We start from the raw sequence: 20950 nt of genomic DNA, 5'->3' as shown, positions 1-20950 counted from the left end.
ATTAGACTGAGTCCTTCTCTCAAACAAAAACAACAAACTTTCAGCCCTTTAACAGCCAGTCTACTGCACTACAAGTAAAATGTAGCTACTAACATGAAAACAGTAACCCTACATGACATCACAAGGTGGAAAAGAACATTTTGAGCTTTGGAGATGTAGATAGACTAATAATAAAGGATTACTCATATGTTATTAGGTTCTTTTTACAGACCAAGAGTTTGTTTTCCTACCTAACAGTTTGAGGAAGAGCGCTAGTGAGCAGTTCAGAGTGGTCACGTAATGTTGCCGTTGGAGGCAGGATGACAGCGCCATCTCGGAAGTTGAACTGTAAATGGCGTTGTCATCCTGCCTCCACCGGTAGGAAGACAGCGCCAATACCTGTATAAATCAGCTGACTGGACACGTCACAGCAACATCACGTGAACACGTTGAGAAAGCCCGCTAGTGAGCAGTCCAAACTGTCAGGTGTGAAAACAAACTCTTGGTCTGAAAAAAGAACCTAACTAGAAAAGCACTCAGAGAGCGCAGACCTCTGCAAAGGCCTACAGTACCCCTCATATTAATTGTGTTTTCCATAAATATTTGTCTTGTATCTTTCAATTTGGAATATGAAAGAGGATCCCATTGTCCATCCCTGAGTCAAATTTCATGGGGTTTGGTCAATAATTAACCGAGATATTGAGAAACAAAATTTTTGGCCCCATTTACCACAATGTTAACTAAAATTTCAAAGTGATCCAGAATCCAGGATTTCTTCCGGATCACCCCCAAAATGAAATCAGTTCTTCCTTTTCACATTTCCAAACAAATCCTGAAAATGTCATCAAAATTGGTCCATAACTTTTTGAGTTATGTTGCTAAAAGTCAAACAAACAAACAGACAAACAAACGCCGGCAAAAACATAACCTCCTTGGCGGAGGTAATAACATAAAATATCAGAAGACCAAATGAATCTCAATTGACTAAAGGATCACTCAAACGTGTGAAACAAAACACAACTCTAGGTATGTTTTTGAGGAGGTAATAGCATTCTAACATTTAAGTTTATCTGTATTGCGGGAAAACATATTACACAGAAATCTGCAGAGTACCATAATTAATTTGTTCAACATTTATATAATTATACTACATGACCCTGAGCAACCACAGCCACACCACCTTGAGAATACCTGGTCTTGTTGATCTTGGAAGCTAAGCTGGTTAGTAATGGGTTGGGAGACCACTAGGAATACAGTTGGGCTGCATAATTTCCACCACAAGCAACAAAATATTCTGTTTTATTCTGCATTAAAACTGCTAACCCTGTAGTTTCAATCTAAACAAACATCTTCTGAAAAGTGAAGTTTTTTGTCAATTCTTCTGGACGAGTTGAAAATGTAAACATGAACATGATCCCAATATTAAAACAGATCGCAAATCTAATCAAAATTGCAATGCTGGTCAGAAAAAAAAATCACAATTATATTACAATTAGACAATTATCCCCAAATTGTTCAGCTTTATGTGTCCTTGGGCAACGCACTTTACCCAACTTGCCTAGAGTCAACATTCAATATGGTGTGTGAGCTACAATGGCAACTTTCTGATGGTTGTGTTGATGGAAATGTTATAGAATGTCTCACAGTGTGGCATTAAACTAGTCTTCTTCCATGGAGACAAGCCAGTCATGCCACCAGGCCAAGTTACAGGTCAGATCTGTGGAGAGGTGAACTCACACGCAGTAGGAATCCACGTCTTTCCAATGTATTTTTGAGCAATAAAACACCACGTATCCAAGAAAAGTGACACAGTGCACCTTTAAATATCCAACCATATTTTTATAATGTCTTCCTATGATGTATTTCTAGTGTTAAGCAAAGGCATGTGGCATCAGTGTATTTGAACAGTGCATGTTTAATGAAGAGAATGTAATTTTAAAAGACAAGCGCAGACTGTCAAATATTCAGTGTGATTTTCAGCGGGAGGATACAGAACCAGTTTGGGCCGGTGTTTGTGAGTGACATGGAGCGACTGAGGCTCTGATCTACAATAATGCTCCAAACGCGATTTCCATACTATATGGAATAGGCTCGATAATCAATACCGATTCCGATACGACAATGATAATTTAAAAATATTTTTTCTTTAGACAATAGAATAGATTTTCAGCATTAAATAATAGGTCTTTCACTTATCTGCTCTTTATCTTATCAAATGGATATCTAGTTTCAATACTAGTTTTAGTATTGATGAGCGCTGTTGGGCAAGTTACTTTAGAACTGTAATGCATTATTTATGACTTGTTACTGTAATTTCAAAGTAATTTGTTACATTACAATATTACTGTATTTAAAATGTAAGACATTACACGACTATTGCAGCACTTTAAGTTACTCTCACCAAAAGAACTGTGCCAAGATGCCCAACTTTTGCACCGTATATGGACTAAACCAGGACTAAACTAGGTCTGAACCAGGACTAAACCAGAACTGAACCAGAACTGAACCAGGACTAAACCAGGTCTAAACCAGGTCTAAACCAGGATTAAACTGAGGACTGAATCAGGAGGACTGAACCAGGACTGAACCAGGTCTAAACCAGGTCTAAACCAGGATTGAACTGAGGACTGAACCAGGACTGAACAGGAACTAAACCAGGTCTAAACTAGGACTGAACCAGAACTGAACCAGAGATGAACCAGGACTAAACCAGGTCTAAACCAGGTCTAAACCAGGATTAAACTGAGGACTGAACCAGGAGGACTGAACCAGGACTGAACCAGGACTGAACCAGGACTGAACCAGGTCTAAACCAGGTCTAAACCAGGTCTAAACCAGGATTGAACTGAGGACTGAACCAGGAGGACTGAACCAGGACTGAACCAGGACTGAACCAGGACTGAACCAGGTCTAAACCAGGACTAATCAGGACTAAACCAGGTCTAAACCAGGACTAAACCAGGACTAATCTTGGACTAGGACTTGGAATTTAGGGCTGCCGCTGAGAGAATCCCGAGTCCGTTGAGCAGGGTGCCCGCAAGGTGTGATTGGGTGTCAGCTGCCATTAGCCCTGTGAAGTGTGGAGCTCTGCGTCCGTCCTTTCGCCTGTGGTTACCACACGGTCTATGTGGGCCCGTCCAAACATTCGGAACCGTAAAGATGGCATTTCATCGCTGCTGATATTGCAGTGATTTTAGCGAATTTGTATGAATTTTATTAATTTTTTTTCCATTACTGCGTTACAGCAAAAAGCAATGCATTACAGTAATTTGTTACTTTTATAATGCGTTACTCCCAACACTGTCGATGAGTGTCAGGTTTTTCATATTTTTGAAAACTCTAGTACAAACTATAGTATTCCTGACATTCAAAGAAGTGCCAAAGGCTGTTTTTGACCTCTTTTTTTATTGTGTGTGATGTATTGATCGGGTTTTAGTTCTGTTTTATTAGTCATGTGTCAATGTGAATGTTGAACATACAGTAAAGGTGTCATGCACTTATAGCCTGGTTCAATATGTAATCTAGAAGGCCGTAGGTTAAATAGTGACTGTTACTCCAGTAGCTACCATGGATTTTATAAAGAAGTGGACTAAGGGAGTGTGACATCACCCGTAACGTTCGGCTCCAGGCAAATGAAGCTTGGGGGGTGCATTTGGGGATGAGTTCCATTTTAGGAATAGGAATTTATTTATGGACAAAATAGTGAAATAAAAACACCAGGATCGTGCAGAACAGGTGAATACGAACATTTTAAGACCAAAATGACGAGGCTCAACGCAATAGTTGCAGAGAGAGGAGACAATTTTTCAGTGTAAAGGTAATTGCCCATGTTCACTTGCTATATGGAACATGGCGGTTAGTGGTTAGCTATGTTCATTTATATATACAGTCTATGGTAGCCAATGGTGATCTAAGGCTACGTTCAGACTGCAGGGCTTAACGCTCAATTCAGATTTTTTTGGTGAAATCCGATGTTTTTGCGAGGTCGTTCACATTTCCAATTAAATGCCACTTGTATGTGATCTCCAGTGTGAACATTAAACAGCCCAAAAGTGTCCCGCATGTGCACTGGAGGACACGATGACGTCAACCGCAGCGAGCGTGCTCTGTGTTTACGGAAGTTGTCCAAACATGGATGCAAGCATTGAGCACCTGGCGATTTTAGTTCCTCTCTTACCGGAGCCAGAACATGTACAACTTATTTGTTTTAAGGAGGAGATTGAGAAGGACGAGGTTTTTGGCCGTGTCGTTTTGTGGGGCAGCGGCAGCAACGTCCATTGAAAGGAACGTGTGGATGCGGAGATGTAGCCAAGAGTGGTGAGTGGAGATGTGCTTCACTTCAGTGACACGGAGTTCATTAACAATTTTCGCCTACTTCAGCGCAGAATAGTGAAGTTTGTGCCTTGTTGATAATGTGTAGGTCGGACGAATACGCTTTGGCCATTCAGACTGAAGTCGCATGTCAAAAGATCGGATATGTATCGGTTTCAGGACCACATATCGAAGTGACCTGGATCGCATTTGAAAAAATCGGATCTGTGTCGTTCAGACTGTCATTAATAGATCAGATACAGGTCATATAGTGGCCAAAAAATCGGATTTGTGTCACTTCAGGCTGTAGTCTGAACGTAGCCTAAATAAAAACAAATAACTCCAAATAGAAAGTAATTGTCCTAAATGGCCCCACCTCCTCAGTACTGCCTTATCAGCTGTGCACCATTTCCTTGTGTAGTGATTTAATGGTTTTGTCAATACAACAGCACATCACAGCAAACAGCTTGAGGAAGTTTGGGAAAATAATGGGCCTCCAAGACGACGTTCCACATAAAGACACATACTCACACTGACACAACAATTCCAGGGACCTGTATATCACCACGGCAACAAAAACAAATTACACCGCAATCAAAAGCCAGCAATAAATCTGTGTAAAAGTGTTCGCTCTCTGTTGTTATCAGTTGGGTGAGAGATACACCGCGGTCTACGGGCCCTTTTCAAATGTGTGGAAACAACATAAGTCTCATTTTGGCTATTGTGTGTCAAGTGATAAAAAGCAAGTGTACTTTAGAGGCTTAGCCTGGATACGGAGAGAGCTGAGTCAGGAAGGGCATCTGAGGTAAAATCACTTTGATGCTTTTTAAAATTAATTCAATTATTTCAATGGCGCCAATATGTCCTCAAGTACTAAGCTTTTAGGTTGGGACTTGGCCAGGAATGTTCCATTTTACATTATGGCATGAAACTTCTATCTTGAATTCATTTGATTACTTGTGTTTTATGCTCCCTGCATTTATTTATTTACAAAAATGCCTTGTCATTTGTGTGCAAAGTTGTATCCGCAGATCTGACCAGTAACTTGACCTGGAAACACAATTACAATTTATTTGGAAATATTTTTTCAAGTTGTTGTAATCCCTCATTCCTCCAGGAGTCGTCCATGCTAAAAAAGTGTTTCAGAGGACAAATCGAGATGTTTCAAATGCCTGAAGGTACTGAACAAAGAAACAAAAATTTTTACTCGTCTGAACTAGATTAACTGCCCTAAGAGCCATGTTAATGCCTGACACTCCACTGTCTTTGTTTACCTGAAGGCCATATATTTTTGTACTTTCTCAGTGTATCTCCAGGTTTGACTACCCCAAATTTAAGACTTTTTAAAGACCTTTTTAAGACCACTTAAATGAAAAATAAGACTTACATAGCATCCATTATGCGGGCGAAAAACACCAGATCCAATTCTAGTAATGACCAACCAAACACTATATCTAGAATCTAAGAGCCACTGTGAATTAAACGTACACTTCCCCATGACTCATCCAACCTCTTCCTCCGCTCTACTGATCGTTTACTCATCGCCACCGGTGCCACAAACCATAGTTTTGTTTGTGCAAACTACAAATTAGATGTTCATTCACATTACATGATTTCACATTGTTGTTTTTTTCCCTCCCTCCATTTAACATTGCTAAAAATAGGCTAATAAAAATAAAACATTTTGTGAAAAAAATAAGACATGGACCACATAATTTAAGACTTTTGAAGGCCTTAATTTAGGAAAATGAAATTTAAGACCTTAGAAGGTAGTGATGTACTGTATAACTCGTGTTACCTGTGATATCAGTCCCTCTGTCTTCATCCGAATCTTCTTCTTTCACATCCATCCTGGGTTCCTCCTTCACCTCTGGGACGAAGAAGTCAGTTTGTCGGGACAGTGGCACCATATACTGGATGGAATCTGAATTGCAGATCTCTATGTATGGGAATGCACTCAGCTTCCTCTCCTGTAACACAACACATGGACAGGAACACTGAGTCAAATATACAAACAAATCACATGACCAGAACTATTAGACATGGTACTTTAGGTAACACTACACTTTCATCAAATCAAAGGCTTAGCAGTTAGGGTTTATTTATTAATGGCGTAGTTACTAAGCCTGAATCATTCTTAATAAACATTTTTTTAATTGTGAATGAAGTCTTTGTGCGTGCTTTAATAAGGCTCATCAGATGTAGCTATTATAAAATGTAACAGGCGCGGGCTACTATGAATTGAATAAACCGTAGTAGCCCAAAAGTTGAAGAGCAGAGGCATGATGCTGGAGTTCTAACACAGAAGTACATTGACCATCAGTGCAGGACCCAGCACCCCTCAAGAGTGTCAGTGTGATAGTGATGTCCATTCCAATCTAGTCCAGTCCAGTCTGGCGATGATTCTGTTGTAGTGAGTATTATACTTCTGATGGCGTAGACCAGGATATCAAGGACTGAGCTGTCAGTGAGTGACTTTCTCTATCAGGTATTAACAACTAACAGCAACTATCTATCAAACAACAGGCAAGTAAGTTCTGGAAAAATAAATGAACAAGGTGCAATGACATAGCCAGGCCGGCACCACCTAGTGCCTCCACTCAATTTCATTTCTCTCCGGCGACTAGGTCAGGAATCGGAATACACTAGACGGTTTGCAAGAACCCCAGAAGTGCGAGTCCAGGCACCAGTCAATCAGCGAAGAGCCATACATTCTGTGTTGGCAATGATTCCCGAGATCGAGGATTTAAAGATGGAACAAAGAGAATGTTTGGTGACTTTTATCAAGAGGAACGACGTTATTGCCCTAATTCCTACAGAATTTGAGAAAAGCTTAATATACCAATTAGCCCCGTTAGCGGTGCATTACATATGTCACAACCAAATAGCAGCGATTGGTTAAATAAAAAAAAAGTACTCGCCTACCGTCGATTGAACGAATTCTAATACGGCGAGGTCAGACGGTTTGTACGAAGTGAAACCGGCTGATGAATCAGAATAGCAATGACATACAGGAAAGAGAATTCTATTTTGAGTGCTAAAATGGTCACAAAAAGAATGCCAGTGAAATTTATCTAGACTAAAACACAAAGAAGCATTTTCTGAACCCTCGTTTTATTTTTGGTATATTTTGTTGAATATGGATTCCAGTCTTTCTAATATTCTAACTGTAGTCTAAATTTAGATGAGGGATTTATATATATACAAAGTGATATGAACCAATAGGGAGTCAGTTCACAACCTGACTGTCAATCTCTTAAAGGGCCCATATTACACTATTTTCTGATCTATGTTAAAATGTTGTTTCCTCCTCAACATACCTGGAGTTGTGTTTCATTCTTTCGCAAATGTTTGACACACAAATCCTGCATAATTAGGCCTCTCAACCAGAAAACACCCTGTGATGTCATGTGGTAATATAGGAAATTCTCTACTGTGTTTCTAAACTCCATACACCTTCACTAGATTTTGGATCATTTGGATCATTTTTGGCTCTAGAATTGCCAGTCTCTACCGAAGTAAATTTAACACCTGTGTCACAGTATATAGTTTAAGTATAATTAGACATGGTAGTGATAGGGTAATAGAGTAGTAATATATTAATATGGGCTAGTGCTGAGAAGACTAGTATTCGGCTCTAGGAGGGAGTGACAGGAGACTGAGAGTTGCTTTTGGTTTGGTACCATATATTACAGAAAATAGGAAAATAGTAAATTGACATACAAACATAAAACATAGACAGTTCCGAGTGAATGGCCATTTCATTATATAAGGTAAGGTATAAGGTTTACATAAAGGTAAAAAGCAGCACTTAAGATAAAAAACTACTGCTTCATGACATCACAAGGTGGAACAGAACATTTTGAGCTTTGGAGATGTAGGCAGAGTAATAATGTAAGATCACTCAAACATGTGTGAATGAAATAAAACACAACTCCAGGTCTGTTTTTGAGGAGGTAACAACATTCTAACATGGCCTAAAGCTCACAAGAGTCCATTTTGTATAATACAGGACCTTTAATAAAAATTCTGCAATTCTATTTTGAGTACTAAAATGGTCAGAACAAGAATGCCTGGAGAAATGTATAAGCTTTTAAAACATAAAGAAGCATTTCCAATAACGTGTCAATTCACAACCTGACTGTCAATGTTTAAAACAAAACAGCTTTGACTCATTTTCCCTAAATTTATTTCTGCATTTCTCTCCTCCCTCGCCCGTGTTTCCATCTCCATCTTCCACAATGACAAATGACACTTTTTATAGCGCACCAGGTAAAGCTCATCTTTATTTGAATTTCCATGCTCACAGCGGTGGACACCCCCTTCGCTTTCTCACGATCTAATAAGTGAAACATCCAGGATCGCGTGTTGCCATGGCGCAGCTATAAAAAAAAACATTGTATTGTAAAACATATTTCGATGTTTCCATTCTCCTCTCTGTTGCGGGTTAAGGTGATCGAGGCCGTGATTGATTGGGTTTAATCTAACTTAGGACCAAATAGGCAGGATTTGAATGACCCAAAGTGTACGGCAAAGAGTGGGGGTAGAGCTGAGGGGGCTTTCCAATGCAAATGAGCCAGAGATCTCCTTGAACCTGGAGCGATAATGAGGTGGCACGGAGACAAAGACAAATCCGAATACAGGGGAGCAGACTCGGGGGAATAAAGGGAGGAGAGGAGAGAGAGGGGGAGAGAGAGATAGAAGGAAGACAGAGAGAGAGCAAAAGAGGAAGAATAGAAAGAAGGAGATGTGGTCCCAGATGAGAGCTAACGTGACAGGCAGGTTTGGGCTGATGTAACAGGAACTCACTTAATCATGGAGAGAATCGCATTATAAGAATCTACTAATGTGATGGAACGCTGCAGTAAAATAGGCTAGTTGGGAAATATATAAACCTATACAGATATACAGTCGTCCCTCGCTATACTGTAGTTCACCTTTTGTGGTTTTGCAGATTTTTTTTGTGTGCAATTTCGCATGACTTTTTTTTTTACAGTGTATGCGTATTGTGTATTACGGGCGGGTAGTAATTACACACGGGTGGGTCAGGACTAAACCAGGTCTAAACCAGGACTAATCTAAGGCAGGATTGGGCAATTGCCGTGTTTACCTCTGTGAGGTGTGGAGCTCTGCGCGGGTCTTTTCTCCTGCCGTCACCTCCGAGCCTGTCCTGACAGTGAGTCCTGTTTCAGTTCTGGTTTAGTCCTGGTTTACTCCCGTTTAAGTCCTAGTTCAATCCTGGTTTATTCTTCCTCTTCCGTCCTGGAATCAGTCCTAGATTAGTCCTGGGTTAGACCTGGTTTAGTCTTGGTTCAGTCCGTGGCGTAGGCAGCGCAAAAGTTTGATATCATCTCGGGTTAATGGGCGGGTGCGTTCCTGTACTGCGCAGGTGCGGTGCTGTACGTATTGCGCTTGTGCAGTGCTGTACTGTGCGGGTGCAGAGTTGTACTGCGGGTCTCCAAAAATGGACCCATGCAGGACTCTGCGCTGTAGGGCCCCATTACTGAATAAATGAATCTTCGGTTTGTTACATAAAGAAAGAGAAAAATAACATAAGGACAACAGTTGCAATAAGTTTGAAGAAGGATGCAACTGTCCTGTGTGAGAAAAGTGTAAAAAGTGTGTGGTGAGGGGTTTTAAGACAGATAGAATCATTGTAAAATATAAAGTTGACTACTTCATGGATTTCATATACATTTAGCTTTCATGTCTTGTTATTGTGTGTGTGTGTGTGTGTGTGTGTGTGCGTGTGTGTGTGTGTGTCTGTGTGTGAGAAGTTTATGTATTCTAGTATAATACATAAACTTCTCACACACAGTATGTGTATAATGTATAATAATGTGTATAATAAGTATATAATAATTATACAATATGTATGTATGTATGTAATGAACTTGCTGCTGATGTTTCAGAAGCGAATGGGGATCTTAATAAATACGCAAACAAACAAATAGAAGTAGGAGTAAATACCTCATTCATTTTTCCCATACACATAAAAAATATACAAATTTAACAGAGACTTGCTCAACTAATAATGAGGTTGTGAGTAGATGTGAAAATAAAATTACAGTTCTCTTTAATATACAATTTATTTGAATATATTTTGAAAAGTGAATGGGAAATTTACTTGCCCATGGACAACAAAATCATGCACTTAGCCAAAGAGGGTATTGAACCACTAACCTCTGCATCATAAGAGTGCACATTATGCTTTTTGTATTTTGACACCTCCTTTGATGCTTTGAAAAGCCTGTTTACAAAACCCTTCCGTCTTATTAGTATCTGCTGCCTTTGGGTATGTCCTATAGAGCGTCTCATATGAAATTTTAATAGTAACTCTACTTCTTGGTACGACTGCTGCTCTTTGAAGTGTTGAATGTGAAGAATGGAGGTGAATACAGACATGATATAATGTTATTTATCCACAGAACTGGCTCTTTCCTCAACAACTCAACTCAAACAAATCTAGTGCAGAAAACTAAACCCTCGCAATTAGTAGTCAGCACACATTTAATACTTGATATAAGCATGTTGATTCATTATTGTGGTAGGAACGGTGAAGTCTTCCATGTTTTTCAATCCTCTCTGTGATCATTTTCTTTCTTCTTTTCTTCGTAAACTGCCATGTATATTATTCCGGCAGACGTTGGCATTTTAAACGTACCACTCTAATCTGTAGTGCACCTATTCATTCTTACTGTTATGTGTACTGTTGTGTATATTGTCTGTGTACATGTTGTGTACTGCTGCTGTAAAATAAATTCCCCCCTCTAGGATAATAAAGACTCCTTCAACCTTGAGATAAAACCGGGTTCCAGATTACACAACTATTGCTGTTGCACTATGCATGTGGCCTGTCAGTGTCTGGTAGGATTTCAGGCTCTCCAGGGGGTGGGGCTTGGTGTGTCCATCAGGTATGAATGGATGTTTGACCACAGAAGTTTGGGCTATTTCTTCTCGTCTTTTATCCACTTACTGGCATTTAATGTATACGTATACATATCTCATTCACTAAATCGCTAACCAGTAGGGGTGTAACGATATCCAAGTTTCACAATACAATATCATCACGGTATAAAACTCACGGTATGATATTTATTGCGATATCGTGGAGAAGCTCCCGATATGGTGGGGAGGCTCACAATGTAACAATATCTAAATGTCTTGGTACAATATTTTATTTATTGTGATATTTTGTGGAGGCTAACAAAAGTGTGAATATGCAACTTTTTCCTCTTAAAATGCCTTGACAAGACTTAATCCAAAGAACTAAGATTTAAAAGTGCTTAGAACTGTTATTTCTATTATCTATTAAAGTCTACACTGAAATGGAGCAAAGAATCATGGTCTTTGTAGTTCCCTCTGTCTTTCTTTAGCTATTGCTGCACCATAACTCTTACAGAGTATCCCCAGGTTTGACTATCCCAAATTTAAGACTTTTTTAAGACCTTTTTAAGACCATTTTAATGAAAATTAAGACCAACATCGCACCCATTATGCGGGTGAAAAACACCAGATCCAATTCTAATAATGACCAACCAACTACCAGTACTACATCTAGAATCTAAGAGCAGCTGGGGATTAAACATACACTTCCCCATGATCCATCCAACGTCTTCCTCCTCTCTACTGATTGTTTGCCGCCAGTGCCAGAAACCAAAGTATTGTTTGTCCATACTCCATATTAGATGTTCATTCACATTACATGATTTCACATTGTTGTTGTTTTTTCCTTCCTTCCATTTAACATTGCACTGCAGTCTGATTCAGTGTACAAAAAATTAGGCTAATGAAATTTAAGACCTTTTAAAGTCTTTTAAGACACCTTAAGACACCTTAAGCAAAGAGACTTGTAATTTGATATATTGTGATGGTCCACAATATTATTGTGAGAACTAGTGCTAGTGTTGCAGCTCTGTTAACCCAAGCCCTGGGGTTTCAAAATGGCCGCCCATTCAAGTCAATGGGCCAAGCTCAATGGCACATGATCCCAGATTAGCCTTTAGCCCGGCTAGGTACTTCCGGTGGCTGTGGGCCGACCGAGCATGCAGTGTTCTTTTTCGTCTGTGGGCACATGTGATGGTACACGAGCGCATGCTCAGAGCACGGTCTCATGTATCATTTGATCGTTTTGACCAATCAGAGCGAGAGGAGCTAGAGCAGAGTGGGAGCTAACGATTATAAAGCTTTTTTTTTTAAGACCACTAAAGGATTTTGAGCTGAGAAAAAGTTTATGATCTAAAAATAGGTAAAATCGCCACAAAATCCCTATCAGCCGAACCAAACAGTTCGTGATTACATTGCGCACTATGAGAAAAATCCTCTCTCAGCCCAGGGGATTTTTTCCGCTGTAGTAGTAGTGAGTGACCACTACGCCAACTGGAGGCCGCTACAACCTAGTAGTACCCTATCCAGTTATTTTAATAGATCCATGTGTTAACCTCACAGACAGCAGTGTTTTCTGCTTGCACGTGCATCCATTGTGTTGATCAACAAATAATCCATCTACAGGGATAGCTAGAGGTCTTGACTATAAACATACTTCAGATTACAAATTAAGACATGGCATGACCTGGTGATATTATCAATAAGCAACAAAACTGGACTTCACACACACTAATCTACAACAAATAAAATTAACAAGGACATCAACAGTTTTACAGCAGCAAATTAAAGTTTGCAGCAGAAAAACTTCCATTTCCTTCAGGATCAATAAAGTGTCTGTCTCTCTCTCTCCAATTTACTCCACAACAGGAATATTTTAAGACATTTTGGAGTTTACTACCATATTACAACACTGTTCCCTCATCCAAAACATGCCCGAGGAAGTTTTATATGTCATTCATGCATGTCTGAGTAATTCTGCAACCCCCCCGGGCCCTATTCTACACTTTATTACTAGAATACAGTATCATATTTTTAAGAATCAGCAGAGTCAAGATTTTAATATAACTAGAAATCTAACTAATAATATTACATCACTTAATCTGAAACTACCTTAACTACTGCTTCACTCGTGCAAAAAATAAAATGACACAGGAGCTCTGGACTGACGTCTGCCCTGCTCGTCTCGGATTGGCTGATGGTCAGAAGACTCAAGACCTGGAGACAGAGATGGGGCCAGTGCAGGGAACATATTACTGTCACTATAATTAAAACATCAGCAGTGCCCAGAGCCATGGTTTGACTGTGACAGGGCCGTTCATCTCTGTCTACCGTCTTCTGTAGTTTCCCTGGAGCACGGAGAGCTGATTAAAGACATAAGATGACCCTTTAGCTTCACTGATCCACTTAATATACACTCATGTAGTAATTAATATGTGTAGGGCAAAGAGTAACTACTGTACACAAGTGACATGTTAAATCAATATTAATCATCAACCATCTGACCCTCTCCTCTGCATCACGCTGTGTTTTTTATACATCCATAAATCTCCTAAGGGCTCCACAATTATTGGGAGTTTGAAAAGACAAATATTTAGGTTATATAATGTCCTCTGCGGTCATGTGAGTATTCTCTGTATGTGACCTATCCTTCACCTGCAGCTGTCAGGAGCAGTGAGTTAGTGCAGTACAGAGAGCTGGGACACAGCTGCACATCCTGAGCGAGCTAGACTTGGTCAGGACTCAGGACTGTCTTAGCTGGAGCATTTTACCTCAGTGACTTTTTCATGACCTTAAGTGAATTTTCCATGACTTTACAGCACCTACATGTGTAGAACTGAGCATACTTTTAGGGCTAAATATGAAATGTTAACTCTTTACGCTCACCTTATGGTTTGGTGTTATCGTTTTTTTAAAATTCAAAACACTGTCAGTGCATTTATTGTCGTCTCTTTTAAACAAAAGGCACATGCGCTCAGAAAAAAATCATAATAGCCAAATAAAAACTTAACTTAATGCTGTAAATGTGTGAAAGAGATACTATCATCTTTTTCGGACTATAGGTCGCACTTTCTTTCATGGTTTGGGTGTGTCCTGTGACTTATACTCCAGTGCAACTTATATATTAAAATTTTCAGACTGACAGCAGCGAGAGGCTCTAGGCTCGTGTGTCACTATCTAGTACTACTTTTACTCCTGTACCACTGGCACTTTGCTCTCTACTGCACATGCCTCCTGTAGAAATAGCCGCTGTCTCGCTGCAATAGTGAAATATTCAGCCAAAAACAGTAATCAAGCAGCAGAAAGAAAGTTTGAAAGTGAGCGAGAAACTTGTGAGGGACTGACGGAAAGCGGTGATGGAGAACACAGCTTCACGGTAACCGGGCGGGTGCACCATGTAACTTTCCTGGAAGTTATTGGATGAATCGACAAAGCCTGAACTTCAATGACAATTGAAACCATCCTGTCCAGATTCAGAAAGGCCGGAATAATTCTAATTGGAACTGCTGCTGAGTCTGACGACAGCTACACAGAAGAGGAAAGTGCTCCGTTTACCTCATGGATCTATGGTTTATATCTGGAGGTCTCACAGAAATGACACCGAGGATGAAGAATTCAATGGATTTAGTGATTTGGAGTGAGATCGAGAGTTTGGTAAACTTATGTTTTGTTGTTTATGCTATAATTATCTGAATAACTGTTAATATGTTACGTTAACACATTAACGCCTATTCAGCCTGTTGTTCTCTGTCCTGTTGTTGTTACTATAACTTGCCTTTCAAGATGAAATGTCAGTTTCTGGTCTCTGATTTTAAAAATACATTTCCCCAAATAGTGAGACTTATAATCTGGTGTGACTTATATATGTTTTTTTCTTCTTCATTGCGTATTTTTTGGCTGGTGTGACTTATACTCCGGAGCGAATTATAGTCCGAAAAATATCCAAATCTTTCACTGAATTTACAAAATTGACCGTGGGAACCCTGGTAATAATAACATGTAGATTTGTTTAGTAATAAAAATGCATTAGTCTTAGAGCACTTTTCCAGATGCTCGAAGTCACTTTACAATTTTCTGCAGTACTCTTTCACTCCATACTTGGTGGTGGTAAACGACTGTTGTAGCCACAGCTGCCCTGGGACAGACTGATGGAAGTGAGGCTGCCAATCTTCGCCATCAACCCCCCCGACCACCACCAACACTCACACACAAACACACACCACATTCATACTAGGCAATGTGGGTGAAGTGTCATGCCTAAGGACACAATGACACTTTTGCCACTGGCCTCCCACTGTTGCACCTGGTGTTTCCAACAGTCTCTCATCTGAATACTAACCAGGCCCAGCCCTGCTTAGCTTCTGAGATCTGAGGAGACCAGGTTTTGACAAGAAGGTCTGGCCACATCATGTTCAGTTCATGTTCAGTAATATTTTCCTAAATGTTAAGGCTTCTGAATTCTGATTAGAAAACATCTAACTGCAGCTTGAGTGAATAACTTAGAAACAATTGTCACAACAGAGCAGCATTTTTGTGATGTATGAAGCGTCCCGTTAAGATGACTCATGTGTTGAGTGGTAAGTTTCCTTCCAGTGTCCTTTTTCAAAACACTTCAAAAGACACATAGACTGTCTCTGTATGACCACATAAGATATGTGGTATGATATGAATAGTGAATGTTTACATCAGATAAACTCTCCATACTCTTTGCCGGGCCAGTCCATTAAGCAGAGCTGTACAAAAATATATGTATGACTAAAGCTATTGTTCATAAGAGCTTCTGACCTGAATTTATGGAGAGAAAAATCTAACAGCAGCAGCCTCCTGGGATGTGGCTGTCAGTTCGACCTCTCCAGCTGTCTCTTCCTCTCCCACAGAAATATCATACAATTAAATGGATTTTATCTGCACCTGTGTCTATTAAAATGCAATCTGGAATTATTTTTTTATGTTCTTATCTGTTTGAATTGTGATTATATTGTGTCTCTGTTCTCATTTTGAAGTCCTTTGTGTATGGATGTGCTGTACAGATAATCTTGCAGATGCTCCCCTGGTCATAGAAATAACAGAATAATACAAATGGGGTAAACAGCATGTATTTCCTGTATTGTTAATCAAATTAAATCACACTGAGCTGTTTAGAGCTATAGTGATGCTTTCCAAATGTCCGGATATTTCTCTAATTCTGTCTATTGAATAAATGTTTTTCCTTGCTTTGTTAGACATCGAAAAACAACAATTTGACGTGCAAAATAAGAGAAAAACTGTCCATAGAACCAAATTGTGTACATGTTTATCATGCACACTAGAAAGCTCGAGTTTGAATGCATTTGTAATTCATGGAACAACTTTTCTATGCAAACAAAATGAATGTGTAAATGCTGTCAGTTGTGTAACACTCAAGACTGAAAATAAACTAATTTCTGACCTATAAAAACTGAGAAGTGTTGTTATGGTGCAGCTATGTCATGGTTTCTGACAAACTTACTAAAATTCTCTGTCTGAGGCTTTGTTTTTACACAATCTGAACCAAAATGACTGACTTTGCTGCAACTACAACACGGGAGCTGATTTGTGCTGTTAAAACCCTTCCAGACCTAAACGCAATTTTAGTACATTTGTCCCTGCCTGGATTTTTTTTCTTAATTTTGCAATTAAAATTCCCCCTTTTACCCCCTACTGAAGTGCTATACATTATTTTGTTCAGTAGAACCTGTTATTTCACAATCTGCATGCTGTAGTTGTGTCATATGGCTGTAATAAAAGCTATAGGACCAGAAATACACGTTAAAAAACTCACACTCTTTCATACAAAACACACAAAAACATGTATAAACAACTTTTTGGATGTAACAAATGCTTAATTTAGGGCCTTAGCCACAAAAGTGTAAATTATCAAGTCTGTAAGTAAACAAAAAATATACTTACTGACCTCAAAAACAAAATAAAAAGTGCAATAGCTCCATGACTTTTCTGGTGCCAGTCATGGAAACAGCTGGTGTCATGTCCAGGGCACAGAGCCACAGCACTTCCTGCATTTCCATGGTGTTTATTACATTTGGATTTGTACATTTTCATGGTAACTGGTGAACATTCCACCATAGAAACACATGTAGAACCCTCCCAGCAACTACCACGGCAAGCCACACAATTAGTACATAAATTAAATCCTCATTAGCACTGTAATCTATGTGTACAGCCTTCCTTCATTCCCATTCCCACAGTTAGAGCATTGTGTCCTGAAGCAGCCCAAATCATTCACACAGTGTATTGAGGAAGAAAGGCCAGAGTTTTAATATGGCCTCCCTCCCGTTGGTTCATTAGTCTCAGTAACATATAAGGCACAGCTGGACTCAACAAATTCAAAGAGCTCCTCTGAAAAACACCTCGACAAAACCCAGGCCTGTACAGACAAGGAAAGCCAAATTAGCACACTACATCACGGAGCAGTCATCCACACAGCGATATTAACACGACGGAGGCTACAAATGACTGCAAGAGTTTGAGAACGCAATTTAAAGTGTTCGTTTAAAACGACATTACTCCATTTTGTGTGCGTTTGAGCTAAATGTGTCTCAGCCCCAGTAAAGATATATTACAGAAGCAGGTCTTGGGGTAATATAAAGTCGCTGTGTACTGTCTGCATCTACTTCTGCAGCATTTTAATGTCTAAGTATCAGGAAGTGCACACTTACCACAGGATACTAGTTGATGACAGTTTAACTGAGATAGCAAAATTACACGCTGGCCTCTGAAAGTTGTGAAAAGTGCCTATACTCATCACAGCAGTGAATAATTTCTGTGTACTGTCTGCATCTACTTCTAAAGCGCTTTAATGTCTGAGTATCAGGAAGTGCACACATAACATGCTAGTTTTGATAGTTTTACTGCGACAGCAAAAGTACACTCTGGTCTCTGAAAGTTGCGAAACGCGCCTATACTCATCGCAGTGAATAATTGTTGTGTACTGTCTGCATCTACTTGTAAAGCGTTGTCTGAGTACCACGAAGTGCACACTTAGCATGCTAGTTGATGACAGTTTAACTGAGATGGCAAAACTACTCTCAGGTCTCTGAAAGTTGTGAAAAGTGGCTATACTCATTGCAGTGTTTAATTACTGTGCACGGTCTACATCTACAGTACTTATAAAGCATTATAATCATCAAGAAGTGCACACTTAACATGCTAGTTGTTGAGAGTTTTACTGTGATGGCAAAACTTCAGCTCTGGTCTCTCAAAGTAGTGAAAAGCACCTATACTCATCACAGTGAATACTTGCAGTGTATTGTCTGCATTTACTTCTGAAGCATTTTAATGTCTGAGTATCAGGAGGTGCCCACTTACCCAGCATGCTAGTTGTTGATAGTTTAACTGAGATGACAAAACTACACTCAGGTCTCTGAAAGTTGTGAAAAGTGGCTATACTCATGGCAGTGATTAATTACTGTGCACCGTCTGCACCTACAGTACTTATAAAGCATTATAATTAACAGGAAGTGCACACTTTGCATGCTAGTTGTTGAGAGCATTACTGTGATAGCAAAAATTCAACTCTGATCTTTCAAAGTAGTGAAAAGCACTTATATTCATCATAGTGAATACTTGCTGTGTCTGCATTTACTTCTGAAGCTTTTTAATGTCTAAGTATCAGGGAGTGCACACTTAGCATGCTAGTTGTTGAGAGTTTTACTGAGACGGCAAAACTACAGTCATGAAAAGTACTACACTCACTGCAGTGATTAATTATTGTGTACTATCTACATCTACTTGTTTTAATGTCTTAATGGGTATCAGGAAGTGAACATTTAGCATGCTAGTTGATGTTAGTTTTATTGTGACAGCAAAAATTCCACTCTGGTTTCTGAAAGTTGTGAAAAGCGCCTATACTTCTCACAGGGAATAATTAGGATGCTTAGAATGCATAAGGTAAGTGAGGAATAACTTTTGGACCACTGACTGCAAACCAGTTCACTTTAGTTTTTCATCTTTTAGGACAATAAACATCAAGTACAGCTCCATCAGACCTATTTCCAGCTTTCTTTCTATTTGTTATCTGTCAGTCACTGTCAGCGAATACCACTGAGACTTAGACAATTGACTTTTTTGAAAGAGAAAAATGTTTTGGTCAGTCAGAAAGATTACAAGATTAACCACAATTATCAAAATTCGACAATTTTCAAATCAAATCAAAATAGCATTTTTAACAATTTCTACTGGGCTGCAGTTATTAAAACTAGGGGTGTCAAATTATCGCGTTAATTGCGATTAATTAATTACAGTCATATTTAGCGCGTTATGTTTTTTAATCATGTTAATCTCATTTTTAATCTAATCTAACTTTAGTGTTTCTGTATGTGAGTTTCTTTATTATAAAACCTGTTTTTATGTGTTGTTGGGACAACAACACACACATACACACACACACACACACAAAACACATTTATACATTTTTTAATTTCGGTAATTCCACTCATTGCCGGAAAGCCACACAAAACGCGCGCAGTAACAGCGTAAGTAAACGTCATGTTAACGTTGGCGGCGTCAGTCACACAATGGACGAGGTCGAAGAGCCAGTAGAACAGAGGCAGCAGTGCACAGGTAAAAACACATTCGTGTCTTGGAAATTATTCTCCTGATGTGAAATATAAAAGAAAATAACAAATATAATATCGCCTGAAAACAACCTGCATAGACTCATGATGTCTGCACTACTGTCCTATAGTGACCTGCCACATGAGGGGACAAGCACACAAACACACACAAACACAAACACACAAACACAAACACAAACACACACAAACAAACACACACCTTCATCATCGTCATTAACCTGAGAACGCGCGGACCACGTTTCCTTCCGTAGACACTGCGCGGACACCGACGTGCTCCCGTGAGCCGCGTGTGGATCGTGTTTTCTCGCGTACGCGGCGTAAACCGCGCTTCCTCCTGTGCGCCACTAAAACCAGAACTAAAACCAGGTCTAAACTAGGTCTAAACCAGGTCTAAACCAGGACTAAACCAGGACTAAAACCAGGACTAAAACCAGAACTAAAACCAGAACTAAAACCAGAACTAAAACCAGAACTAAAACCAGGTCTAAACCAGGACTAACACCAGGACTAACACCAGGACTAAAACCAGGATTAAGCCATTCCAGGACTAAACTAGGACTAAAGTAGGTCTAAACCAGGACTAAAACCAGTGATCTCATATATAAAGCATTTCTCTATCAATGATATTTTTAATATGGTTAAGGAAAGACTGGACTTTTTATTGTCTTTAAGTAGACAAAAGTTATTATGTTCAGATTTCCTCGTCTTTGCTACTTTACAACAAACAGTTTCTTATTCATGGAGACTTGGGCTCAACAGCCAATTTGGAGAGATTTGTTAAACAATAAATGACTTTATAAAGTCACTTTTTTTGTTCTATATCAGTCTTTTGATCTGCCACAATAATGTAATAATGAATTTAAATGAAAATACCTCAAATTGAAGGCTTTTCTCAGCAATTTTTAGGTGAGATTAAAATGAGATTAATTAGATTAATCAATTACAGATCATAATTAATTAATCTCTAAATTTTTTAATCGCATGACAGCACTAATTAAAACCATTAAAATGATTAGAGATAAATATTTTTCTGAATTTATTTAGCTAAATTCAGAAGTTTCATTCATAATACTTTCTCTGTTATGGACAAATTTTGAAGATTGACCATTCAAAATATTCATGAGTTTCAAATTATAGCAATTGTCCTCTGTAGCGATAGCGAT

At 39.2% G+C, this 20950-nt stretch overlaps 1 protein-coding gene across 1 annotated transcript in view; it reads right to left on the bottom strand.

Annotated features, from left to right (window-relative positions):
* The window catches only part of tex264a (testis expressed 264, ER-phagy receptor a), a 146739-nt gene that overhangs the window by 15972 nt on the left and 109817 nt on the right, over window positions 1–20950 (bottom strand). The window contains 1 exon segment of the mRNA XM_020933892.2: window positions 6089–6260. Within this exon segment, the coding sequence (XP_020789551.1) occupies window positions 6089–6260 (172 nt within the window).

Source organism: Boleophthalmus pectinirostris, unplaced genomic scaffold (assembly GCF_026225935.1).
Source record: "Boleophthalmus pectinirostris isolate CB_2022bp ecotype Guang Dong unplaced genomic scaffold, ASM2622593v1 HiC_scaffold_3, whole genome shotgun sequence".
Lineage (NCBI taxonomy): Eukaryota > Metazoa > Chordata > Actinopteri > Gobiiformes > Gobiidae > Boleophthalmus > Boleophthalmus pectinirostris.
Note: the sequence above shows the minus strand (reverse complement) of the source record. Positions and strands in the feature narration are given on the sequence as shown.